This window comes from Vulpes vulpes, chromosome 3, assembly GCF_048418805.1.
Source record: "Vulpes vulpes isolate BD-2025 chromosome 3, VulVul3, whole genome shotgun sequence".
Taxonomy (NCBI): Eukaryota; Metazoa; Chordata; class Mammalia; order Carnivora; family Canidae; genus Vulpes; species Vulpes vulpes.
In genome coordinates, this window is record NC_132782.1 from 56,744,988 (window position 1) to 56,772,734 (window position 27,747).

The 27,747-nt window shown below is 38.9% G+C and overlaps 1 protein-coding gene across 12 annotated transcripts in view; it reads right to left on the minus strand.

Annotated features, from left to right (window-relative positions):
• Window positions 1-27,201, minus strand: part of KLHL24 (kelch like family member 24) — a 45,072-nt gene extending 17,871 nt beyond the window's left edge. For 2 of the 12 annotated variants that reach the window (XM_072752581.1, XM_072752578.1), the window contains exons 1-3: window positions 22,472-22,551; window positions 19,716-19,778; window positions 10,227-11,207 (exon numbers count right to left, since the gene is read on the minus strand). In XM_072752581.1, the coding sequence (XP_072608682.1) occupies window positions 10,227-11,146 (920 nt within the window). In that variant the 5' untranslated portion in view covers window positions 11,147-11,207; window positions 19,716-19,778; window positions 22,472-22,551. Of the gene's footprint in view, window positions 1-10,226; window positions 11,208-15,695; window positions 15,800-19,715; window positions 19,779-22,471; window positions 22,552-25,894; window positions 26,044-26,433; window positions 26,524-26,873 lie in introns of those variants that run through there. The other 10 variants (XM_072752575.1, XM_072752582.1, XM_072752579.1 and 7 more) reach the window with 10 other exon arrangements.
• Between the last annotated feature and the right edge of the window lie 546 nt (window positions 27,202-27,747).

A 27,747-nucleotide genomic window follows, 5' to 3' on the forward strand; every position in this document is an offset into this window, starting at 1 on the left:
CCTAACTAAACTGGAATCCTAGAATTAATAAGGGTAACTTTCAAATGCAGTCTTGTAGTAATTCAGATATGCATAGCCACACTACATTACACACTAATGTAGGAAAATGGTGCTTTTTCATCAGATAGCTAGTTCTTTTTTTTTTTTTTAATATATTAATTATTTATTTGAGAGAGCAAGAGCAGGAGGAGGGGCAGAGAGAGAGGGGCCCAATGCTGGGGGCTCAATCCCAAGACCTGGAGTTCATACTGAACCACCCAGGTGCCCTAGATTGCTAGTTCTAAAAAAATTAATTCATAGTATAATCTAAGTACCCTTTAAAGAAGTATATTTATTTGTTCAGAAACTATTTTTTAAAATTAATTAATTAATTAATTAATTATGATAGTCACAGAGAGAGAGAGAGGCAGAGACACAGGCAGAGGGAGAAGCAAGGCTCCATGCACCGGGAACCCGACGTGGGATTCGATCCTGGGTCTCCAGGATCGCGCTCTGGGCCAAAGGCAGGCGCTAAACCGCTGCGCCACCCAGGGATCCCTAAAATAATTTTTAAAGTAAATTAAACTAATCTGAATTAAAACACTGAGCAGTCACTTAAAAGTGTTAACGGGGTTTATAACAAAGAATGTGAAAGGAAAAAGCAACACAAAAAAATTGTACAGAAGGTCTGATCAATACTATGTAAAAACTGTGTCTGGAAAGAATATACCAAAGTGCTAATGATATCTCTAGATAGTATGGCTTCCTTTTTTTCTATCAACATGAATTTTCAAAATGATAATGAGCATGGACTATTTTTTTTGAGTGGAAAAAACATTTAGAGCACTAAGAGAATCCTAAGGTTTATGTTAATAGACTTTTTATTTTGTAGTTTAAATTTAAGATAGATAAGGAAAAACTAAAAGTTATCCAGGTTCTTTGTTACTCATAAGGCTCAATATTAAATTTGGAATTTAAAAATTTTTGGATTTTGTATTTTTTCACAAATATAATTGAAGTGAAAAAGTTCCTGTAACTACATTTTATGGTTGTTACAATTTTAATTTCATGAAGCAAAATGCTAACAATCCTTCTTCTCTTAACTTAAATGTGGAAGGAAAAAATACCACATCAGAATACTGATTTGTAGTTTTAGTCACTATGATGTTTCACAATTACAGTAGAAAAAAAAATCAAAATTAAGCAATACTGGTATGCCACTTTAACAGAGACACTATATTCTAGCTATGTTTACTCACAGCTTTTTCAGCTAATAATCATTCATCTGTCCCATGCCAGGCACACTTTTCCATTATAAAATCAGAAAAATATATTGTAGAACAGATTCTTGTTCATAGATGCAATAAAAACTACTTTTGGAACCCAGTAAATCATATAACCCTAATCTAGTATACAGTAAAACTTTATTAGAAGGACTGAAATATTATCAATGCTATTTTCCAAATAATTGCAAAATGAAACAAAGTAAATAAGGAATAACACCAGATACTTGATATGATTATTAACTTTTCCTTCTTTCCATAAAAGTTATCATTTCCTAAAATTATACTTAAAATACTTCTCGAACAAATTCATGTCATTTTCCTCAAAGCCTTATTTATCAATTGCTCAAAACAAAAGTTGCTAAACACTGTTATGGGGTTCAACCACTCCCAATTTTTTAAATATAAAATCAAGGGGGATCCCTGGGTGGCGCAGCGGTTTGGCGCCTGCCTTTGGCCCAGGGCGCGATCCTTGAGACCCGGGATCGAATCCCACGTCAGGCTCCCGGTGCATGGAGCCTGCTTCTCCCTCTGCCTGTGTCTCTGCCTCTCTCTCTCTCTCTGTATGACTATCATAAATAAATAATAATAATAATAAAAAAATTAAAATCAAGGTAACTATTATATATTATAGAATTGTGTTTTACACTTTCTTTATAACATTTTATTTTTAAATTCTTGTTTTCAAAAAAAAAAAATAAATTCTTGTTTTCTTCTTATAGACAGAGGGCAGAGCAGTGTGTGGGGGACCGAGGGGAAGAAGGAGAGAGAATATTAAGCAGGTTCCACTCCCTAGCATGGGGTTACACACTGGGCTCAATCTCAAAAGCCTGAGATCACGATGTGAGCCAAAGTCAAGAGGGGGACATTTAACCAACTGAGCCACTCAGGCGTCCCATATTTGATTTATTTTATAGTTTCTTTTTGCTTAAACTTGCTTGCCTTTTTCAAGACTTCTTAGCTTAATAAGCATATATTGTCTGTTTTTGTACCTTGGAACAAAAAGAGAAAATAGCACAAAAAGCTAATGACTAAAAACAAAACAAAACACCTAATGACTAAAACAATTGGTCCCACTAAATAAAGGATTACTTCAGTGTCTACCAGGAATGTGTTTTTATCTGAAAGGATCAACAAACTGTAGTTTTGCCTGTACTGAAGGTCTTATTTGCAACCAAATCAGAGACAAGTCTAGTATTCTCATTAGAGACTGTTATCCCAATAAAAGTTATTTTTAGAGGTGCCTGGATGGCTCAGTTGGCTAAGTGTCCAACTCTTGGTCTTAGTTCATGATCTCGGGTTGTGGGATTGAGCCTGAGTCATGCTGCCAGTTCAGTGTGGAGTCTGCTTGAGTTTTTCTCCCTCTGCCCCTCTCTCTGCTTGCATGCATATGCTGTCTCTATCCAAAAAAATTATTTCTTGAGCTTGGAAAAATTTTTATCTAAAGCAGGGAAAAGACTGCCTTAAAGGAAACAGGTCACTCCAGCTGATAATAGCACCTGGAAAAAAAGGCAGTCAAGATGATAGCATAAGATGAATAAAAGTCTGGATAGCCCATTCAATCTGTTTTTTAAAGTGAATGTTACTTTATTTTATTAATGCTTTAAAGTGAAAATTCTGATTTTGATGTGATAAAATATTTGCTGTGTTAGAATGGTTACATTATATGAAAGATAAAATAATTATAAATCCATAGGACATTCTAAACTGGATGAACAAAACATATAATTATCAGATTCAATTAAGAATCTCAAAAGGCAAAATACAGGACTTGTTGGCTGACATAACAGACCTACTTATTATTAATGCAATATATGCCAGAGACAGGTGAACTGCTAAACTAACTCTCATTAATAAAAGGAGTCAATGCAATGGTTAATGAGAAGAATAACTGAACATATTTAAAAAGCACAATAGGAAAGGCAGTGTTTCAATATAGCAGGATATTGGAAGAAAGAAGGGAAAGATATTAGTAATATGATCTACTCACCATTCCAAGACTCAAAATATCTGAAAACTGACCCATCAAACAAAATAAATAGAAATATGAGACTTGAAGCCCTAAAGAGACTCTATGGCTCTCTAGTCTGTAAGGTAGGACAGTTACTAAACTGTATGAATAGATCTAAAGAACTATGTATCAAAAAGAGGGATTGGTTAATCATAGATGCAACAAGTAAATGAATGAAAAAGTAAATAATCACAGAGGCAAACATCTCTTGTGCCTATTCAAGTTCTTGTCTAAGGGAAAGAGAATCTTAGTTAACTTGAACATTACTGGTTCTTTGGTAAGAAGATTTTTATGGTGGATGAGACTTCCTCAAGCTTTACTAGCTGAGAGGACTCCAGTTCTAAAGATCTATTAACTCCCTTTGTTTGGATTCCATACTTGCCAACAACCTTTGAAAACTTGGCTTCCCACTTAGTGATTTGTCCATAGTAAGAGAATATGCTGAATAGACTGACTTAAATATCTGTATGCTTTGATGTGGAATAATCTCCAAGACACTTATAAATCATGAAAACAAGGTGGAAAACTGAATGTATACAAAAAGTAGGGAAGTAAAAAAGTAGGGAAGTATTTGTGTGTATATATACACATCCACTTCCATATGCAAAGAATATTTTTAAAGAGTTCAGAAAACTCCTAACGCTGGTATCCTTTGGGGAGAACTGATATATTAAGGGTCGGATGATGGAGACTTAATGTATACTTTTATGAAAAATGTTTAAGTTAAAAATGAACATGTAGAAAAGTGGTAAAACTATGCATCCTATAATACAGTAGATTATCATTCTTAAGAGGGATTAGAACAGGGGCACCTGGGTGGCTCAACAGTTGAGCTTCTACCTTTGGCTCTTAAAAATAATATTAATTATAATATGGTTTGGCTTCCAATAGGAACTTGAACCTCATCTTCATTATGGACATAATTTTCATTATATATTAACTGACTGTTAGACATGAGAGTACAAAGTATTAAAAAAGTACTTAATTGACTCCAATCTCAAAATGACAAGCTTACTAAATCTTAGCTATCTCTATTGCTCAATGGAATGTGGCAAAGAGGGATCCCTGGGTGGCGCAGCGGTTTGGCGCCTGCCTTTGGCCCAGGGCGTGATCCTGGAGATCCGGGATCGAATCCCACGTCGGGCTCCCGGTGCATGGAGCCTGCTTCTCCTTCTGCCTGTGTCTCTGCCTCTCTCTCTCACTGTGTTCCTATCATAAATAAGTAAAAATTAAAAAAAAAAAAAAAAAAAAAAGGAATGTGGCAAAGAGTGTCAATTTTTTTTCCACAGGGATGAACAAATTATTCTTTTTTTTTTTTTTTAATTTTTTTTAAAATTTTATTTATTTATGATAGTCATACAGAGAGAAAGAGAGAGGCAGAGACACAGGCAGAGGGAGAAGCAGGCTCCATGCGCCGGGAGCCTGATGTGGGATTCGATCCCGGGTCTCCAGGATCGCGCCCTGGGCCAAAGGCAGGCGCCAAACCGCTGCGCCACCCAGGGATCCCTGAACAAATTATTCTTAAACCATTTGATATCAAGTATTTCTTGTCTTTCAAACTACATTTCCTATTCTGTAAAAATTTTGATTTTCCTTATGAAACAAGCAAAAATTTTTATGTGCATTTTTGTGTGAAATACCAGCTTATGTTCTTTTCATACTATATTTCCAATCCTCACAATTTTATGAGGTGGTATTATGCTTATTTTACAGATAAGAAAATGGATAAAGAAGTTGCAATGTTTTGCCTAAGGTCATGGAATAACTATTTGCAGAGCCAGATCCTAGTCCACACCTGATTCTGAAGCCATTACTCTGAACACATCATGATACTTGCACTTGTTTATTAAAAAATAGCATTATGTATTAGGAGAGATTTAAAGTTGCATAATAGATATTAATAGAAAGACAACTATTCCTAAGCTTTACTATTCTTTTTTTTTTAAAGATTTTATTTACTTATTCATGAGACACACACACACACACACACACACGCAGAGGCAGAGGCAGAGGCAGAGGCAGAGGCAGAGGCAGAGGCAGAGGCAGAGGGAGAAGCAGGCTCCATGCAGGGAGCCCAATGTGGGACTCAATCCTGGAACTCCCAGATTACGCCCTGGCCTGAAGGCAGGCGCTAAACCGCTGAGCCACCCAGGGATCCCCAGCTTTTACTATTCTTGAAGTTGCATAATAGATATCAATAAAAAGACAACTATTCCTAGCATTCCTATGATTGGTCTCTATTGTTTCTTTTCCCCAAGGGTTTACAACTGGTAGTGCAGATTATCAAAGCTTTTGTGCTCTTCAATTGGCTCATATCCTCTTTCTAGGTAACTGCAATCATACTCTGTTTTTAATATAATGTATGTTGGTGTTTCTCTCTTACGCTGGACAACACTTGGCACAGGGTAAACACTGAAGAAATACTGGCTGATGTGAGGACTATGACCTAACTATACAGTGATGGGAACAGACTGTTATCATCCCAATCTAGAGTTAATCTTTGCATCAGCAATCGTGGGACAACCAGATAGGCTGTGCCTCCTAATGCAATGCAATGCAATATACACATTACCTAGGATGAACTCTAGTCAAAAATATTTAACTTGTCTCCATCAAGCTGAAGTTTGTAGAGCTAACTTCTAGTTTCCAGGAAACACAGCTAAATTCAGCTAAGTGACAGCAGAAGGAAGCAACCTAATAGAAGGTGAAATATTTTTCTGGATAACTTGCCCTTCAGCAAGTTAAAAATCATGAAAAACAAACTGTTCTGGAATAAAAGAGACTTCATGGGAATAATCAGATGCAATGAGTAGTCCTGGATTGGATCAAGGTTCATTAAAGAACAGTTTGCAAAAGATTGGAGAAATATGGCTATGGACTGGGTATTAGTTAATATGAAGGAAACATTAACTTTAAGTGGGATGCTATTTTGACTATGTTACTGTTTTAAAGACACATCCTAAACTAAAAATAAACAGACAAATAAATAAAAATTTTAAAAAATTGGTTGAATGAGTAGATGAATAAATGAAAAAAAATCTGGACTGGAGTTATAGGTTTGATAGTCAATGAGCAGATGAACAAATGAAAGAAAAATCTGGACTGGAGTTATAGGTTTGATAGTCAATAGCATGCATGGTAATTAAAACCAAGAAAGTAGATGAGAACACCTAGGAAGATGTGATATAAGGCATGACAGAGAGATGTGAACCAAGGGGATCATCAACATTTCGAAGGCTAGATATAGAACCATCAAATGGAAAAAGAGCAGCTGGAAAAGAGGATCATGAGGAAAATGATGTTCTGGAAGCTAATAGAGGAGTTCCAAGAAAAAGTAAAGCGATTGATAAAGTCAATTCCTAAAGAGAGATCAAGGTGAATAAAGATTGAAAAGAGGCTAACAACAAATAGAAGGTGAAAGATGGCCTGATTGAGAGGAGTTTCAGTAGAGTGACTGCAGAGAAAGTCAAAAGAGTGAACTGTAGTTGAAGTAGAGACATCACTACTCTTTCAAAGAAGTTTGGAGTTTCTCAGAAAGAGGGAAACCTGACAAACAATACACATTGTTCAGATAATCAAATTCCTAGTGATTGGTACTAATATGCAATAACAGGTAAGTGAAGGAATATAAGGAATAGGAGGTGATGGTAGAGTTGTAAAATAAAGGATTTCTCTTTACATTCCTCATGCAATATCTACATAAAAGAGATATCTTCTATTATACTTATTACAATAGTCTGCAAATTCCATGTAACTATAGTTTGGTTTTTTTCCTACTTGCCCCCTAAAGAAAGATGACATCGCAATCATATATATAGATGTGTTTCATTGTATGAAATGGATTGATTTCCTTAGAAATTGGATGTAAAATACATTTTTACAAATCAAATAAAATTAGGGGTGCCTAGGCAGCCTCGGTGGCGCAGGGGTTTAGTGCTGCCTGCAGCCCAGGGCGTGATCCTGGAGACCCTGGATCAAGTCCCACGTCGGACTCTCTGAATGATGCCTGCTTCTCCTCCCTCTGCCTGTGTCTCTGCCTCTCTCTCTTTCTCTCTGTAATAAAATCTTAAAAAAAAAAAATTAGAGGTGCCTGGGTGGCTCAGTTAAGCGTCTACCTTGGGATAAGGTTACGATCCCAGTGTCCTGGGATGGAGCCCCACATTGGCTTCCTGCTCAGCAAGGAGTTTGCTTCTCCTTCCTCCTGCTCTTATGTGCACGTATGCTTGCGCATACTCTCTCTCCCCACCCCCCCCCCGAAATAAATCAATAAAATCTTTAAAAAATATATAGAAGTGAATTGAAAAATTATCTATTTATTACCTAGGCCTAATTAACTTTTTATTTTTTAAAGATTTATTTGAGAGAGAGAGATAGAGCCAGAGAGCTTATAAGCAGGGGGAAGGGCAGAGGGAGAGGGAGAAGCAGGCTCCCTGCTTGGGGAGGGAGCATGATGCGGGGCTCAATCCCAGGACTTTTGGGCCATGATAGGAGCCAAAGGCAGATGCCTAAATGATTGAGCTACCCAGGTGCCCCAGCCTAAAGACCTTTAGGCTGCAATCTTATTTCATTTAGGTCATATTTTTATAAATAATGTTAATAATAACTTAATTTGATTTTATAACATATATTCCTTGGTCTCTAATTCTAATCCTATGTATATATAGGAGATATACACAGGAAAGTTATTATCAATCCTGTTTGACCCAAAACCATTCTGTCTGCTGTAAGGGGATTCTGTTTGGAAAAAAAATACTCAATTTTCTTAATAGTCCTTAAAAAAAGTAACAACTTAAAAAATTAATATATTTATATAAGAAAATTAAATGTTTTCTGTCCTTTGTTAAAAAACTGAAAGTATACTTTTCTTATAAAGCAATTATTTTCACTAAATTCAGTTGACTTTGAAGAAAAACATGTACTGTAACCCAAATACAAAGAAATATTACATTAGTTTTTGTAATAATCACCCAATATCGTATCCAATTTATAAAAAGTTCAGCCTGTTAAGTACTGTACTGGGAGTTTTTAAAATTTATTTTAGAGAGACCACGTGCATGAATGTGCACGTAGGGGAGGGAGGGGCAGAGGAAGAGGGAAAGAGAGTCTTAAGAAGACTGTGAGCTGAGAGGGGAGCCCCACGCCAGGCTTGATCTCAAGATCCTGATAGGACCCGAGCGGAAACCAAAAGTCAGACACTTAACTAGCAGTGTCAACCAGGTGCTCTTGGAGTTTTCTTAAAGTCAGTCAGACTTAGGTTACCCTACATAAATAATAATTTTTAAGTACTTCTATGCACCACTTTCTATGATGAGTTGCATTTAATAGTTTCAGTGGCAGAGCCTGTGAAATAAATGATGCATTTATCATTAGGATGATTGCATTTAATAGTTTCAGTGGCAGAGCCTGTGAGATAAATACTATTTATCATCATTCTCATTTTAGATATGAGGAAACAGACTAAATCTTGCTATATTCAAACTAGTGTAGATTTTAAAGAGGTGCTATCTTCATAATATGCTGAATTTTAATCACATTCCAAAACAATAATAATCAATATCAAAGCTAAAATTTTGGTTTGAGAGCTATGTTCTAGTAAATTTATAGGAAAAGTGGAGATAATATGAGAAAATAAAAATCACCAGTTTCACAACAACGTGAATATATTTAACACTACTGAGTGGTATACTTATTGGTATAATAAGTGGTATACTTATCACTTATAAGATGATACATTTATGCTGTATGTTTTTACCACAATTTATTTCTCACAATAGCCATTTCTTGCTTATTCATAGTATAGTACACTTAATATTACTCCTTCAAATATTAAGACATGGATATTATTTTTCTATAGCTTATGAATTAAAATCTGTATGTTTTACTGAAATAATGTACTATAAGACAATACAAGTATAATACTGAACTAAATTCCTACTTCTAAACATAAATTTTCCAAATTCTCTTTAATAATATAATTTATATAATCAGAAAAAAATTGGGATGCCTGGGTGGCTCAGCAGTTGGGCATCTGCCTTTGGCTCAGGACGTGATCCTGGAGTCCCGGGATCGAGTCCCACATCAGGCTCCCTGAATGGAGCCTGCTTCTCCCTCTGCCTATGTCTCTGCCTCTCTCTCTCTCATATGAATAAATGAATAAAATCTTAAAAAAAAAAATCAGAAAAAAATTTAAAAATTGACATTGACATTAAATAACTGTGGCAATAAGAGATCTGAAACCTGGGTTTTACATCCAAAAATCCACCCAATATATACCAGCTTACTTACTTCATCTTTATATTTCAAGTCATCTGTTAGGATAGAAGGAAGTCTGTGAATTTGCCTATTTATCTATTTATTTATTTAATTTTATTTTATTTTAGAGAGACAGAAAATCTCAGACCTCAGAATGCAGAGTCCAATGTGGGGCTTGGTCTCATGACCCTGAGGTCATGACCTTAGACCAAAATCAAGAGTCAGATACTTAACCAACTTAGCCTCAAGGGCACCCCTGCCAATTGTTTTTTATTTGTAGAGGCAGTACAAGAGAGTCTACTAAAGTCTTTAGTCTACTTTATCTCCAAAGACTCTTTGGAAAGAAAAGTGGAGTGATTTGAGATCCTACAAAGATTAAGAGAAATAAGCAGAAATACGTTGAGGCATTCATAGTTGTAAAGACACTTTGGAATACCCCCTTCATAGCTCAGAATAACAAAGAATGCTACTGTTGAATCTAGTCTTCATTGGGAGAGACTTTTTAAAAAAAACTTTTAGGGGGGAAGGAGAGACATTTTAATCATTTACATAACCCAAAAACAGTATTATAGATTATATAAAGCCACACATAGACAATACATATGACTACTCTGAGATTTCACTCAGGAGGCTAAAAAATATTTTAAGAATAAAAACTTTTGATAATTATGTTGTAGTTCATTTATAAATCATTTTCTCACCTGCGTGGCCTAGTCCTTGGGGACATCATTTCATTCCCAAGTATGTGGTACCGTCTTGCTTCATGCAACAGCTGATAACACTCAGGAGAATTCTGGATCAACTGGTCCACCTCAACTGTTTGCACAAAGTAGTTAGGATGCAAAAGAGGGAGTCTCACATGTGTCAGGAGCTCATGTAACAGTGGTCTTCTCAGATCAACAGCACGATAGACCCAACGCATGACGGCTTCAAAAACCATCTCCTCTTTACCAATAACAAGTTCATCACTACAAATATAATCAATAAGCTCATCTTTGTCAAGCTCAAGAAATTCTTCATGCTGGGACACATCTTCAAACGTCTGTAATGCAAAATTCTTGCATTTTGTGAAGAGTGTTTTGAGAGAATGGGTATCAGCAAAGCGCTGGATTCCTAAGCAGTTACAAGGATCAAGTTGCTCCTCTAAGAACTTGGCACAAGCATCACGAAGAACACTAATCTGAAAGAGACTTGATGTTTCAAAAAGATACTGTACATTCTCTGTAGTGATCTTTACCTTTCCAGTATAAACATACTGCAAAAAACATTCCATGGCTTCAGCTAAAATACCATTGATCTCAACCAACATTTCTCGGCTTTCTCTGTGGTCATTACAAAACATAGCTCTGAAGTAGCTACTACAGGCTGAGAGAACAGCTCTATGGCAAGGAAATTCTTTGCCTTCCACACAAATGATGACGTCTGTGAATAAGCGGCTGTCTCGGAATTCATTGAATATCTGGAGTATATTTTCAGCATGGGATGATCCTGAAGAGAAGTCAAAAAACTCATGGCCTGTCAGAGATTTTGGGTCCATTTCAAAAACTTTACGCTTAGTTGCTGGGGAATCACGCACCCCGAGATCCTCTCTGTTTAGTCTTCGTCCCAATATTAGTACCATTGTTACATCAGTTGACTATATAATTGTTGAGAAATGACTGTTAAAGATCCTTTTTATGCGGCTAAAGGTAAAAAACAAAACAAAAACACATTTCAATATATAAAAAAATGCAGCATTCAAACTACATAGTCTCATTTTGGTGTAAACACTACAACAAAATCACATTATTAATATATCTTACTTAGAATACTCTCATTTTAATAAAAATTGATAAATAAAAACTTGTCTCCTTTTACACAATTGGGTTTTATCTACTGACCATAGAGTTAAGTTGGAATGCTATAAGACAAAGAATTTGACTACATTCAGAATCCTAATGTAAATGTTTATTATCTTAATATGGTATTGTAAAAGAAGAATTGTTATATCTATCAATAGCCTTTATTTTTTTTTAAATTTTTATTTATTTATGATAGTCACACACACACACACACACACACACACAGAGAGAGAGAGAGAGAGAGAGAGAGAGAGAGAGAGGCAGAGACATAGGCAGAGGGAGAAGCAGACTCCATGCACCGGGAGCCCGACGTGGGATTCGATCCCGGGTCTCCAGGATCACGCCCTGGGCCAAAGTCAGGCGCCAAACCGCTGCGTCACCCAGGGATCCCTATCAATAGCCTTTAAAGAAACGTACATTGGGGCACCTAGCTGGCTCGGTCAGTAGAGCATGTTAACTCTTGATCTTGTAGTTGTAAATTTGAGCTCCATGTTGGGGATAGAGATTACTTAAAAAAAAGTATATTGTTTGACCAGCAAGCCCCTTTCTAACAATCTATTCTCAGGAAATAATCAGGAATATGTGGAAAGATTTATCTACAGAAACATTCAATGCTGTATTAACAGAAAATACTTACAAAAATCTAAATGCCCTGGAATAGATTACTTAAATCCTACTGCATCTTGAGGTTTGAAGATAGTCTATGCAGTCATTTAAAATTATATAGACTATTTAATGACACAAGGAAGTATTAATCAGATAGTAAGTATAAAACAGATCATAAAACATGATAAAAAATAGAAAATGTATCAGCATATATTAGGGAAAGAAAAAGGGAGGCACATATGCCAAAATATTAAGTGATCTATATTTTTTTCTCTATTTCACTATTTCCTTTCCACTAGAATAATGTAGTGTTTTGTTTTCAGATCTTTAAAACACATGTATCTATATCCTTCTTTCCCTTTAGCTAATAAGAAACATCCCCAAACTGTCAGAAATGAATATGAATAGATAAACTAATGGACTGAGGCCCTGGGTTATAGCTACAATTCTCTTAAGTTTTGATTTTTTTTTTTTTTTTTTTTTTAAGATTCATTTATTTATTCATGGGATACAGAGAGGCAGAAACACAGGCAGAGGGAGAGGCAGGCTCCTCACAGAGAGCCCGATGTGGGACTCGATCCCAGATCCCGGGATCACACCCTGAGTGAAAGAGAGATGCTCAACCGCTGAGCCACCCAGGTGACCCTTAAGTTTTGATTCTTAAGGTGGTTCTCCTACTGTTACTTTCTTTTCACATCACCATAAGTTTGTTTTTTTAAAGATTTCACTTCATCCATTCATGACAGACACAGAGAGAGAGAGGCAGGAACATAGGCAGAGGGAGAAACAGGCTCCATGCAGGGAGGCTGATATGGGACTCGATCCCGGGACTCCAGGATCACACCCTGAGCAGATGGTCAAACGCTGAGCCACCCAGGGATCCCACACATCACCATAAGTTAATATGTGATCCAAAATGCTATCTGTAACCAGCTTAAGAGCACTCAGAATCTCAACTATTCCTATGCTCTCATAATCTCATATACAATTCCTTCTAAAGCTCTCAGCTTCTTTCAGAAATAGTTCAATAGTCAGACATCCAGGCCTAACTATGGCATCATAAAGGTTTATGGACATCAAAGATAACCCCCAAATAAAATGCTGTCCTACATTCATAAGCCACAAAAAATCAAGACTTGAGATTAACAATCTTAATTTAGGACTGTATTTTGTGGGGTTCCTGGGTGGCTCAGTTGATTATATGTCCAACTCCTGGCTTCAGCTCAGGTCATGATCTCAGTGGTCTTGATATCAAGACCCTCATCAGGCTCAGCACTCAGCAGGGAGTCTGCTTGTAAGATTCTCTCCCTCTGCCCCTCCCCCTGCTCGTGTGCATGCATGTACTCTCTAAAAATAAATAAATCTTAAAAAAAAAACAACCTGTATTTCGTATACCCCATCACATAAAAAATTGTACCCCCTGTTAAAAACCTTTATGTGACATAATAAGAAAACATGAAATAAAAATCAAGAAGCAACTCATTCTATATTTTTTTCATATGATTTATTATATTTGCCTTCTTTTCTCAATCAGTCTAATGACTCAGATATCCTTTTTAAATTTTTTTTTTTTTTAAATTTATGATAGTCACACAGAGAGAGAGAGAGAGGCAGAGACACAGACAGAGGGAGAAGCAGGCTCCATGCACCGGGAGCCCGATGTGGGATTCGATCCCGGGTCTCCAGGATCGCGCCCTGGGTCAAAGGCAGGCGCTAAACCACTGCGCCACCCAGGGATCCCATGACTCAGATATCCTAGTCACAATATTCACTACTTACTTCCAATTTTCATCAATACCCTCACTGAGTTTGTCACTTCCACTTCTAGCATCATCAACAAATACTTGTTAGCCTACCACCGTCAGGATACTGTGCTCTGTCTATGGTTTTCAGAGATGTAAGATATTACTGTTGAGTTTTTAAAAAAAATATAGTTGAGATAAAGCATATTCACAAAAAGATAAATAATAAGGTAGCATAGGTGATATGATGCCACACTGGTATAGACAGCACAGTTCCCACTTAAATTTCCATGAAATTTTTATCTCTTCATATAAATTAGCACTTAATCTTCCTCAAGTCTAGATGATAGGATTTTCCCTGGGCAGATGTACACCAAGCTATTCCTACTGTTAAGGAAAAGTACCTGGTTGTAATAACGTGAAGGACACCTAAATATTTGCACGCACAGCATCTTTTTTTTCTTCCATTCCTCTATTTATCTCCTAATTTTGCAGGTAAAACCAGAAAAAAATTCAAGCAATTTTATCAGACAAATGGAATAAAGATGCAAGTAAAACAAATACTATTTTCACTTGGGATCACCAGGTGGGGGAATTCAGAAGCAGAATGCTGATAGAGAAATTCCTGCTGTGTTCATATGGACTGTGTGGATTTAAAAAGTCCTAAAATGAAGGAAGAAGAGTTATTTTGGTTCCCTCTAAGAATTCTGGTAAAAACTGAGGAAATTCTTGGAAATCTACCAGGTAAGGCTGTGGGAACTAGTAAGAGCCAAATCTGTGTGTATTAACTGGTTTGACAATATCATGGGGGCTGTATTTTCTTATATACATTAAAATACAAAACACAACAACACTAACCTTTTTTTTTTTTTTTTTTTTTTAAACTGCTTGCTGTGTGCCTGGCACTTTCTAAATTCTCTTTTCAAAAAAAAAAAATTTAGGGATCCCTGGGTGGCGCAGCAGTTTGGCGCCTGCCTTTGGCCCAGGGCGCGATCCTGGAGACCCGGGATTGAATCCCACGTCGGGCTCCTGGTGCATGGAGCCTGCTTCTCCCTCTGCCTGTGTCTCTGCCTCTCTCTCTCTCTCTGTGTGACTATCATAAATAAATAAAAATAAAAAAAATTAAAAAAATTTATTTATTGGGGTGCCTGAGTGGGTCAGTTGTTAAGTGACTGACTCTTGATTTTAGCTCAGGTCATGATCTCAGGGTCATGAGATCAAGCCTCACATGGGGCTCTGTGCTCAGAAGGCAGTCTGCTTGAGATTCTTTCCCTCTCCCTCTGTCCTTCCCCTGCTTTCTCTTTCCCAAATAAATAAATCTTTAAAAAAATTAAAAAGATTTCCTTATTTGAGGGGGGAAGGGAATCCTCAAGCAGATTCTCCTCTCAGCAGAGAGCCCAACACAGGGCTTGATCTCACAACCCCTGAAATCAAGACCCCAGCCAAAACCAAGAGTTGGACACCCAACCAACTGAACCACTCAGGTGCCCCAACTTTCTAAATTCTTCATATAAATCTATTAATTTTAAAAAAAGATTTTGTTCATTTATTCATGAAGAGACACAGAGAGAGAGAGACAGAGGCAGAGACATAGGCAGAGGGAGAAGCAGGCTCCCTACAGGAAGCCTGACGTGGGACTCGATCCTGGGACTGCAGGATCATGCCCTGAGCCAAAGGCAGATACTGAACCGCTGAGCCACCCAGGCATCCCTCTTCATATAGATTTAATTTAAACATCCCAAAAACCTTATGAGGTTGTTACTACAATTAACAAAAGAGTTGGTTTACAGCCTTAGGACTTTATATACGGGATTAAGACAGATTTTTCTAAATAGGCAGGAACTATTTACCAAGTAGGTGAAAGACTGATAGGGATAAACTTTACCCCCATTTCTAAGTTTAAGAAAACAAACAGAAAATTCTAAGTATTCAAATATATATATGTTGGGATCCCTGGGTGGCTCAGTGGTTTAGCGCTTGCCTTTGGCCCAGGGTGCGATCCTGGAGTCCCGGGATCGAGTCCCGCGTCGGGCTCTCGGCGTGGAGCCTGCTTCTCCCTCCTCCTGTGTCTCTGCCTCTCTCTCTCTATCATAAATAAATAAATAAATCTTTAAAAAAAATAATAAAAAACCAAATATATATGTCATTTATTTTCTAAATGTGTAACAATGTTTATAATATAATGAAACAGAGCAGTGGAAACTCATGTAGAAGGCCTATTTAAATAAACACACAAAAATAAACCTAAGAGAATGCTTACGAATAACTGGTTTTTGGAGCAATGTCAATTACTGGATAAATTTCTTCATTTTGTAAATTTTAATACCTACATGAATAAAATTACATAAGTTTAAAATATTTTACTATTAGTTTTTTTTCAAATGAGATCTTTCCTTTTTTTTTTTTTTTTTTAAGATTTTTATTTATTTATCCATGAGACACAGTGAGAGAGAGAGGGAGGGACACAGGCAGAGGGAGAAGCAGGCTCCATGCAGGGAGCCCGACGTGGGACTCAATCCCAGGTCTCCAGGATCACACCCTGGGCTGAAGGCGGCGCTAAACCACTGAGCCACCCAGGCTGCCCATACTATTAGTTTTAAAATGTATTATATCATGAACCAAAAAATGGGAGAGGTTTCTTCCCATCTCTTTTGAGATTTTCTTGACTAGAATTCATGTTTGCCTCACTGCAGGTCATTCAACTTCTTGGGTTATGCATGTGTGTGCCATCCACAAATACATGCATATATACATGGGTTAAACTGTAAAAATTCACTTATAGTACAAATCATCACTTCTAAATTACAAGCTCTTCATGGGCAGCAGCACATATCTCAAATATGCTTTTAATCTGAAATTATCTCAGTAATAGTTCAATATATAGAAACTGATCTCCTGTGCCTGAAGCCAATTTTTTATTGTTGAAACAGAAAAAGGTTCAAAGCATGTAATATCACAAGTGCTAACCATTCAATTATGATAAACATAAACAAACATGATACGGAATATAACTTATTTTAACCTTAATGCTTTACACCAAGCTAGATTCAAATCATGGTTGATTTAGTCACAAGTCAGCTTCCCAAATCAAGAATTTATCTTTAGAGTAGCCTCGGTGGCTCAGCGGTTTAGCGCTGCCTTCAGCCCAGGGTATGATCCTGGAGACCATACATCAGGTCCCATGTTGGGCTCCTTGCATGGAGCCTGCTTCTCCCTCTGCCTGTGTCTCTGCCTCTCTGTCTGTCTGTCATGAATAAATAAATAAAATCTTAAAAAAAATTTATCTTCAAATCAGCTTAATTTAAATTCTTATTGCATTTCAGGTTCAAAAAATTCACAAATTATTTTTTTGACTAGTGATGTTATTACTGGCATTAATGACCACAAAAATCTTGAACTTGATGCCTTTTCTGTTCTACATTTTTGTACTTTCAGTATTTAAAGATTTTTTTATTTATTCACATATTTGAGAGAGAGAGAGAGAGAGAGAGAGAAAGTACAGGAGTGAGAGTGCTCATGAGCGGAGGAAGAGTAAAGGGAAAGTGAAGAGAGTGTCCCAAGCAGACTTTGTCCTGAGCACAGAGCCAAATGCCAAGCTCGATCCCACAAATCTGAGATCATGACCTGAGCAGAAATCAGATGCCCAACTGACGGAGCCACCCAGGTGTCCCTTCTCAGTGTTTAATGAATGCAAGACAATGCAAAGGAATACATACAAAGTGCAAAACAAAATAACATACTGCAAGAATTTTCCTTCTGGCTAAAAGGGACAAGTAAGAAAACAAACAAAAAGATTCTCTGCTTTTGGTATCCAATAATCTTACTGTGTCTGGTATTTGTTATCTGGTATCTATATCCGATAAATTTAGGGATAGCAGATGGAGTTACGTATTATACAAAGCTGATGAAAACTTTAATAGCAGTTAAGGGCTTATCTTTTTATCCTATTTTCCAAATGTTATCCTCATAGCTGGTTCCTTCACTCTTGACTGATGAAAGGTCTTCCGCTGCTTTCACCCAGTGTAAAACTGAAAATCTTGGATTAGAACAGCTATAAAATCATGTGCTATTACAAAGTATTCAACAGCAACAAGATATTTTCCTGTTTTGTATGTTAAGAGAGGCTATCTCATAGATACGAGCTGTTTCCTTCTTTTTTTTTTTTTTTTTTTTTAAGATTTTATTTATTTATTCATGAGAGAGAGACAGAGGCAGAGACATAAGCCGAGAGAGAAGCAGGCTCCATGTAGGGAGCCCGATGCGGAACTCGATCTCGGGACTCCAGGATCACGCCCTGGGTCGAAGGCAGGTGCTCAACCGCTGAGCCACCCAGGCTTCCTGAGCTGCTTCCTTCTAACCAGCTTTGGCCTGGCTTTTTGTACATCCTCACTTTCTCTAGCCATTCTAAGAACTCTCCCATTAACCAGTCTCCACAAGACAAAATGTAAAACTCTTCCTATTGATGATAGAGTAAATAAGTTACACGGGAAGGTTTTAGAAATATGAGCTGCATTTCAAAGTGTGTCTTTTGGGGTTCCAGATGCAATTTGCAAGCTTTTGTTTTCCCATTTTACACAAATGAAGTATTTTAATTATTAATAGTTAAAAATTTAAAGACAAGTTTAACCATATCTGAGTACAGTATCTAATATAGGTTCAAGATTTATAATAAACGAATTCATACATCATCAAGCAAACATAAATGACAGAATTCTTCTAAAAATTAAGCAAATATTGGGACATGGGTGGCTCAGTGGTTGAGCGTCAGCCTTGGGCTTAGGGCGTGATCCCAGAATCCGGGATCAGGTCCCGCATTGGGCTCCTTGCACGGAGCCTTCTTCTCCCTCTGCCTGTGTCTGTCTCTCATAAATAAATAAAATCTTAAAAAAAATTTAAGCAAATATCAAAGCATCATCATTCCCTGCAGGAAAACGTAAGCAATTAAGCAAGCATCTCTAGACAAAATAAGAGGGGAAAATGTTTGTTCCAAAGAAATATAATGACAAAGTTTTATCTAGGTAAAGGTAGCAAATGCAAGGGTGATCAGACTGTCATGTCAGGGGCTGATTGCCAGAGTCACTTGATTGGTCTAGAAAAGCTAGTATATTTCTTTCTCTCCCTCATTTCTTCAGGCGCTTTTTTCCTGAAGTGATACTCTCACTTGAAAGGAAATTTTTTCTTAACAGGATTCTTCTGGTTAAAGAAACTCTAGGGTTCATTTCCAACTGAACTCATGTATGTTGTAGACTCATGTATGTTGAATCAGTTCCTGATTGCTAGGTGGATTTAAAATTGTTTCGGGGGATGTCTGGGTGGCTTGATGATTGTTCCTCTGTCTTCAGCTCAGGACATGATCCTGGGGTCTTGGGATTGAGTCCCACATTGGGCTTCCTGCAGGGAGCCTACTTCTCCCTCTGCCTACATCTCTGCCTCTCTCTGTGTCTCTCCTGAGTAAGTAAAATCTTAAAAAAAAAAAAAAAGAAAGAACGAAAGAAAGATAGTTTTTTGCCTATGTCTCAGAAAACTGAAGATCAGAAATAACTTATTTTAGCATCTCTAAGGCTAGAGAAAAACGTAGAAGAGGGACTGAGGATATCAGGGAGGAGCTACAAAGAGTAGATACTTTATTTGGTATCAGAAATAACTAAGACACTGTTTTCTTTTATGATCTTGAGGACAGAATTGTTCCCCATTACTCTGATTGGCTTAAGTAATCCCTGGTTAAAGAAAGGAAAATGGTTTAGATTCTCTAATAACAATGTTCAGGTTTTTAAAAAAGATTTATATATTTATTTTAGAGAGAGAGAGAGAGAGAGAATACAAGTGGGAGAGGCAGAGGGAGAGAGAATCCCAAGCAGACTCTACTCTGAGCATGGAGCCTGAAGCAGGGCTCAATCTCATGAACTTGAGATCACAACCTGAGCCAAAACCAAAAGTCAGATACTTAACCAACTGTGCCATCCAGGAACCCCTTAGATATTTTATAAATCACTATAAATACCTTGTTAGCATTTGCTTGATCAAATCCCCAGTCAAAATAGTTGTGTTGTTTTAATTTCCACACCTAAAATAGAGAACAGCAATATATTATCAGATATTAATCACTTAATGCATAGTTGGCATTATTTATTAATACATTGAAAAAAGTTTTTAGACTTCAGTTTCTGACTTTTGCATAGGTTAAAAATTTACTTTCCCGTAGAAAATCATTTCTGAATGACAATTCCTTAAAGCAAATTAATAATTTTATGCTATCTTATATTTATCAGCTTCCTTGACAATATCATCTTGGAATAAAGTTTCTTGAAAAATGATTAAACAAAGATTTGTGTCAATAGCAAGCCAATTGGTGGCCCTCAGAGGACAAAATATATATCCTATGATAACTCTGCAATGGATATTTGAAGAGTGTCTGGTAATTGAGGTCTCATCTGAGTTTGGGGCCATTAAATAATTCTGAGTTGGTCTATCAACACTATAAAAATGGACAGTTTAGTCATTATGTATTATAAAACTATGGAATCAATTTGAGAGTATCAGAAAATGTAATTCAGGAAAGAATTTTTAGTTTTTAATCTTTAGTTATAAAGATCCATACAGACTCCCAAATAATTATTTTTAAAACCTTTTAATATATAATTGCATTATTTCTTCTGCTTTGTTAGACTTTATTTTTTTTTAAATTTTTATTTATTTATGATAGTCACAGAGAGAGAGAGAGAGGCAGAGATACAGGCAGAGGGAGAAGCAGGCTCCATGCACCGGGAGCCTGACGTGGGATTCGATCCCGGGTCTCCAGGATCGCGCCCTGGGCCAAAGGCAGGCGCCAAACTGCTGCGCCACCCAGGGATCCCTTTGTTAGACTTTATAAACTTTTCTTTTGGTGGGTGGGAAGGAGATAAATGCTTAAGAGAAAATACTACAACCTTGGAACTGTGCACAGAATAGCAATAGTATTTAAACACAAATAGGGGATCCCTGGGTGGCGCAGCGGTTTGGCGCCTGCCTCTGGCCCAGGGTGCGATCCTGGAGACCGGGGATCGAATCCCACATCGGGCTCCCGGTGCATGGAGCCTGCTTCTCCCTCTGCCTGTGTCTCTGCCTCTCTCTCTCTCTGTGTGACTATAATACATAAATAAATTAAAATTTTAAAAAAAATGTTTAAAAAAAAAAAAAATAAACACAAATAGTTCTGGTTTCTGGCCCAGATAACTACAAACAGAACTCATAAAGTCTTAACAAGTTAAGGCAAATAACAAAAGTTGATCACAAAAACCAAGATATGGACTACTGACTTTTTCCTACATATGTACACAAACACATACCGCTATGCCCTGATTATGCTACAATTGTGAAGCTACTTTGAAATGTTTCCTTACTCTCAGAAGTAAGTCTAACATGTGTTTACCCTTGGTATTAGAGTATTTCAACTAGGTCAAATTAGGAGATTGTTAATCCTAGCTAAGTAAGTGTTTTTTCCCAGGGGACAATAAAATTCCGGGGCAATGCAGGCATCCAAGTCAAGTGAAGAAACATTTGTTTTTCTGTCTGGCACTGGAGTTGCAAAAATTGGATCCAAATCTAATTCAAGACGCTGAGGGTTGGGGTACCTGGCTCTGTCACTAGAGCATGTGACTCGATCTCGAGGTTGTGAATTCGTGAGCCCCCCACTAGGTGTAGAGATTAAATAAATTTAAAAAGATAAAAAAAGAAAGAAAACAGAACTCCAGAACTGATACTAAAATAGATTCAAATTTTCAGTGTTTTGCTGAAAACACAGATTGGAGATTTTCTCATGACTGATCTGGTCTAGAATTGTTACCTTAAGGAGGACAAGGGCAAGGCAATTCATTAAGGCATTTTGAGCAGAGTCTTAGAGTAATATTTACCGACCTAATAGGTAAGGGCAAGGGACAGAGGAGGTCAGTGTACAAAGTCCAAAGGAGCTATAATATCAGAATTGATCTAGAGTGTAGCTATACTGCAACCAAGCTTAATTTTCCTTTAGGATGCAGGAATCCTATACAAAATTAAGAAATTACCATCAGTCTTTTTTTTTTTTTAATTTTTATTTATCTATGATAGTCATACAGAGAGAGAGAGAGAGAGAGAGAGGCAGAGACATAGGCAGAGGGAGAAGCAGGCTCCATGCACCAGGAGCCCGATGTGGGATTCGATCCCGGGTCTCCAGGATCGCGCCCTGGGCCAAAGGCAGGCGCCAAACCGCTGCGCCACCCAGGGATCCCTACCATCAGTCTTAAAGATGGTGTGAATTAAGGAGGAGCTTTAAAGACTAATAAATACCAAAGAGCAAAGGAAACCAACATTTTCACTAATGTGGTCCCTACAACTAGTGGTAGTGAATTGCCACATACTATGTTCTACATTACTCCATTTTCTCAAATTTAGAGTGCAGGAAACATAAAGACAATCAGAAGACTAACCAAAAAGAGGTTTATCTTTAAAGATATATAAAGCTATAAAGATATAAAGTAAAGCAAAAGAAGGAAAGCCAGAAAAGTACAACACAGTAAGTTTATTATTTAAAATAACTAGATTATACTGAATACGGCACTACATAAAACCATGCAGTTTTTACAAATTTCAGATATTTTTACACTATTTTCTCAAAAGCTAATTTATTTGAAACTTTCTATTTAATGACTTTTTAGAAACTATAAATTCATACTCTTAAAATTTCAATTTAAAGCTTTACTCGTAAAAAAAAAAAAAAAAAAAAAAAAAATAAAGCTTTACTCGTAGTAGTGAGCGGTTCCTGAACCAAGTTTTGCAAATACAGTATTTAAAGTCCAGTCTTTAAGATGTTCTGTTCTTTTCTTTTGAGGAGAGGAAGAAGAGTTTATTTTACATAGCTGAATGAAATAATTTAAGAAATAGTAAATAAACAAGATGTTCTTTTCAACATTTTAAATTTCTTAATGGAATCACCAAGAATATATTTACCCACCATAGCCACCAGAAGCCAACTGACACTTAAATTTCTTTGTCTAGGATTATAGCAAGTAGTGATTATCTTGTTTACTAGAGCTCAAATGGTCAATACACCGACTGTCATTAATGAGAGAAAAAAATAAGAAGTGTCTAATGATGAAAAACTTAGCAGTGGGGACGCCTGGGTGGCTCAGCAGTTGAGTGTCTGCCTTTGGCTCAAGTCATGATCCTGGAGTCCTGGGATCCGACTGAGTCCCACATCGGGCTCCCTGTGAGGAGCCTGCTTCTCCCTCTGCTTGTGTCTCTGCCTCTCTCTCTCTCTCTCTCATGAGTAAATAAAATCTTAAACAACAACAAACTTTAGCGTCAGACTTAACAATATAGTTCTATAACTAAAACAGATTATGATCTTAAATCACAGAACAAAAAAAAACAAATTTCTCCATTGTTTCTCTCTTGCCTTATAAGTTTTGGTTTAATATTCCCCAATCCACAAAGGAAAAACTTTGTTAATTATCAAATACCACACCTGTTATCAAGCTGCCTATTGAGCCTACTTGTGGTTCTTGCTAGACTTAATGTGTAAACCTAACATCATTTGGTTTTACCCTGCTTACATGTTTCTTTTAGGTATTTAATGCACTGTTCTATTTCAAAATTAAACTAAGGACACTACTCTCTGCTCTGCCACTCAAACAAGTCTGAGACCTAGTATTTCAGATGACTTCTCTATGTATAAAAATACCTTTAACTCAGTGATTTTTATTTGCCTTAGTGGTGACACAAATTATTTACAGAAATAATGTTTAGAAACTATTGAGTAGGGATCCCTGGGTGGCGCAGCGGTTTAGCGCCTGCCTTTGGCCCAGGGCACGATCCTGGAGATCCGGGATCGAATCCCACATCAGGCTCCTGCATGGAGCCTGCTTCTCCCTCTGCCTGTGTCTCTGCCTCTCTCTCTCTCTCTCTCTCTCTCTCTCTCTCTCTCTGTGACTATCATAAATAAATAAAAGTTAAAAAAATTAAAAAAAAAAAAAAAAGAAACTATTGAGTAAAGAGTAAAGCCTAATCACTTTTTTTTAAAGTGGGCTCCACACCCAGTGTAGTGTATACTGCAGGGCTTGAACTGACAACTCCAAGATCAAGACTGAGCTAAAAATCAAGAATTGGGACACTTAGCTGCCTGAGCCATTCAGGCGCCCCAGGCATAATCACTTTTAAACATCAATTTAGTAGACTTTAAGATGTGCCAAATGCTGAGAAATTATAAGCCCTTGGGTGATGAATTTAGGCAGTGACAAACTCATCAATTAAAAGTTTAGCTACTGTGTTTTTTAATAGTAGAAAGAATAAGGATTTAAAAATGTCAACAGTTGTCAGATGGCCACGTTTTGTTTTAGTCACACAATTAGAATTACACAAAATGTATTTTTCATATATTTATATGGATATACCTATGACGTTATTTTATTTACATTTTTCAGCACAGTCCATACCTAAATATTAATATATTTTTGAAATTCGAGTGAAGATGACTACACCAGAAGGGCAGCTTCTGTGATCCCCAACTATCTCATCACTTGTGCACTGAGGGCATTTAATACATCTAAATAAGTACAAAATGCAAACCTTGAAAAAAGATGTCTCAAATTTCTAGGTAAAAGTATCCACAAAAATAACTGCGATCATTTATTTAATAAATAGTATTTATTTTTCACAGTTTTGACTTCTGGGTTTTCATGACATGACAGAAAAACAAGTTAAAAGTTTTTGAAAAAGCATTAAGGTTTTATCAATTTGAACAAAAGCTAGTAAAGATTTAAATTAAAACTTACAGCCTTAACTCAAAATATTTCTTTTTCCTTTTCGGAGACTAAGTCACAGGCTTTGTCTAGATAGGCAGGCTTTTGAATGTTGATTTATTTATTTATTTTAATTTTTATTTATTTATGATAGTCACAGAGAGAGAGAGAGAGAGAGGCAGAGACACAGGCAGAGGGAGAAGCAGGCTCCATGCACTGGGAGCCCGACGTGGGATTCGATCCCGGGTCTCCAGGATCGCGCCCTGGGCCAAAGGCAGGCGCCAAACCGCTGCGCCACCCGGGGATCCCCTCTAACCTTTTTTTAAATCAACATTCAGGGATCCCTGAATCCCACGTCGGGCTCCCGGTGCATGGAGCCTGCTTCTCCCTCTGCCTGTGTCTCTGCCTCTCTCTCTCTCTCTGTGACTATCATAAATAAATAAAAATTTAAAAAAAAAATAAAAAAAGGTTAGAGGTTTGCATTTTTTTAATTTAAATTTATTTTTTATTGGTGTTTAATTTGCCAACATATAGAATAATACCCACTGCTCATCTCATGTGTCCACCTCAGTGCCCGTCACCCAGTCACCCCCGCCCACCTCCCCTTCCACCACCCCTAAGAGGTTTGCATTTTGTACTTATTTAGATATGTTAAATGCCCTCAATGCACAAGTGATGAGATAGTTGGGGATCACAGAAGCTGCCCTTCTGGTGCAGTCATCTTCACTCGAATTTCAAAAATATATTAAGAATGCCTAAGAAATGCGAACTGCTCATAATATTCAGTTCCTGCTTCACCCAGGAAACTCAATCTACCTTCTACAGAAATGTATTAGGTCTTGGGTGAATTCCTATAAATTCAAAGGAAAAGAAAATTTGATAAAGCCCAAGTACCCTATTCACTCCAAACTGCATCTTCAACACATTATGGCTAAAATGATTTCCTGAGATTTTATTAACGTCCTCTTAGTTTCCAATTTTAAAACAACACATTTGAAATTTACTCAAATTCTGAATTACCGTGGGCTTAATATAGAAGAGTGGACCACAGTCCTCTAAACCAGGAAAACAATTCATCTAAACCGGGGTACGTCAGATACTTCCGTACTCTTAACTTTTAGGAAGATACCCTTAAGCTATCTTTTTTTTTTTTAAGGAGAATGCTAATTTTAATCACAGTCGACACCAGGCAGGTTTTAAACCTATTTTACGTTCCTAATAAAGATTAAACTCAGCTGGTGGACCGCAAAGACTAGCTACCAACTACTAAGGCGTAATTCTTAAAAAGCCGCTTGAAACCAAGTGATTAGTCACTAAGATCAACTGTGAATAGCGACTGCCTGCCTCATCGTCCGTATTTCGCTACTTAAGCCTGGTTCACAGAAGCAGCAAGAACAAATTCGTCCGAGGACTTCCTTCCCACCACCTCGGCAATGAAGCGACGCTCGGTAAACGGGGCCAACGTTCGGGTCCTCCCGGGGCCGCCCGGCCTGCGCTGCAGCCCTTCCGCGGGGAACGCGCGCCGCGGGCTCCCGCGCGTCCTCCAGATCACCTTCACGGGGGCGGGGGGAACGGCTTGGGCAGAGCGACAGGACAGCCACCAATCGTCACCCGGAACACGCCCCGTCGCCCCGCCCGCAGCACGCCGCGGGCGCCCAATCCCCGCCGCGGTAACACTCTGCGCCCCGAGCGTCCAGAACTCGGGGGCGGGGACGTTAGGAACTAAATTAAGGAACCGCGGCCGGGACTGGTAGGAAGGTGGGGAGGCTAGGCGGGGACTCCGCCGGCTGAGCGCCTGCGCCCCCGCCCGCCCCGACTCCCCGGGGACGGTCGCTCTAGGGCCGGATTCCCGGCCCTGGCTCAGCCGCCATCCGTGGTAAACAAAGGCTCGCGGGGGGTGGGGGCGGGGGTAACGGTCAGGTGACGGTGCCTAGCACATTTCGCAACCGATTCCCTGGGACCCACCTTGACCCCGTCAGTCCTCCCCAACAGGACCAGCGGTCGCCCCGCCAAACCAAACGGCCTGACTCGAGACCTTCGCATTCTCCGTGCTTTCTTCCATTAAAAAAAAAAAAAAAAAGAGCCGCGCCGGGTTCAAAGCCCATGCGCAACATGCGGGACCCGTCTGCCCAGCTCTGTCCGCCAGCTGCCCCGGCCCCCGGGGCGGCGGGGTGACCCGCACCTGCTACCCCCAGCCCCCGCGGCCATGCTCCTCCCAACCCGCCCCCGGCGGGCCGCGCCAGCCACGCCACGGTTCCGGGGCGGTAGTGCCAGGAGGCGGGGGTGCCCTCCCTTGAGGACTGCCGTTAACTGCGCTAACTGAAGAGCCCCCCCAGGGTGCCCCGGAGACCCCGCACCCCAGAGACCCTGCAAGTGCCAGGCGCAGTCTCTCCTCAGACCCCTACGTCTGGCTGCGAGACGCCGGCCGACGCTGGCTTCTCTCCTGCAGACACCCCCACGGTGGCGACCTCAGCTGCCCCTCCGCCCTCGGCTCGGGCCGGTTCCTCGCCTCTCGGCTACTCCCGGAGCTGTCATCCCCGGGTACCTCTCGGCGAAGGCTGGAAACGGCCAGCAGCGGCAGCCCCTGCGTTCCCCGAGCGGCCCGCGGCGCAGCGCTCTCTCCAACGCCGGCGTCTCCCTCCAGCCACCAGTGTTTGCCGCAGCTCACAACAAAGGAAACATGTGACCGTCCGGGCCAAAACACTGAGCGTCACCGACCCCGACGGCCAATCCGAGGGGGCGCCCCCGCCCCGGGGCACCCTGGGATATGTAGTTCCCACTCTGGGGGCGCCCACCGGGGCCACTTGGGTGTCCCGCTATAGGGCGGGTGTCGTGCGGACTGTGAGGAGACCCAATCCAGGGGTTGCTGATTCGGAAACCCTTTGTTTTAATTAGAGACGGGTTAAGGAACTCCATCCAGTTAGGAGCCTAGTGGGAAACCTGAGTCGTATGTTTATTGCCACGTCCCAAGGCAAGAGCACATTACCAAGAATTCTCAGAACCTTAGAGCGTGGGCCGAAGCATAGAGATCTTTTTATTGGACTCCTTGCTACACAATCGGGAAATTGGAGAGCCTGAGGGGTGAAAGGGACTAGAACTTTAGTCGCTAGACGGCTCGGGGAAACTGCAAACCTGTTCATGTCAGTCCTATCAAATCCTAGATTACCTTTTTATTTTAATTGTACATACAATGTTGTCGCAAATCCCTATTTTCCCAGGCAGATAGATTCCTCAAAGGACGTTTTTCTGTCCCTTTGTTTCTGCAAATATTTTTTTCAA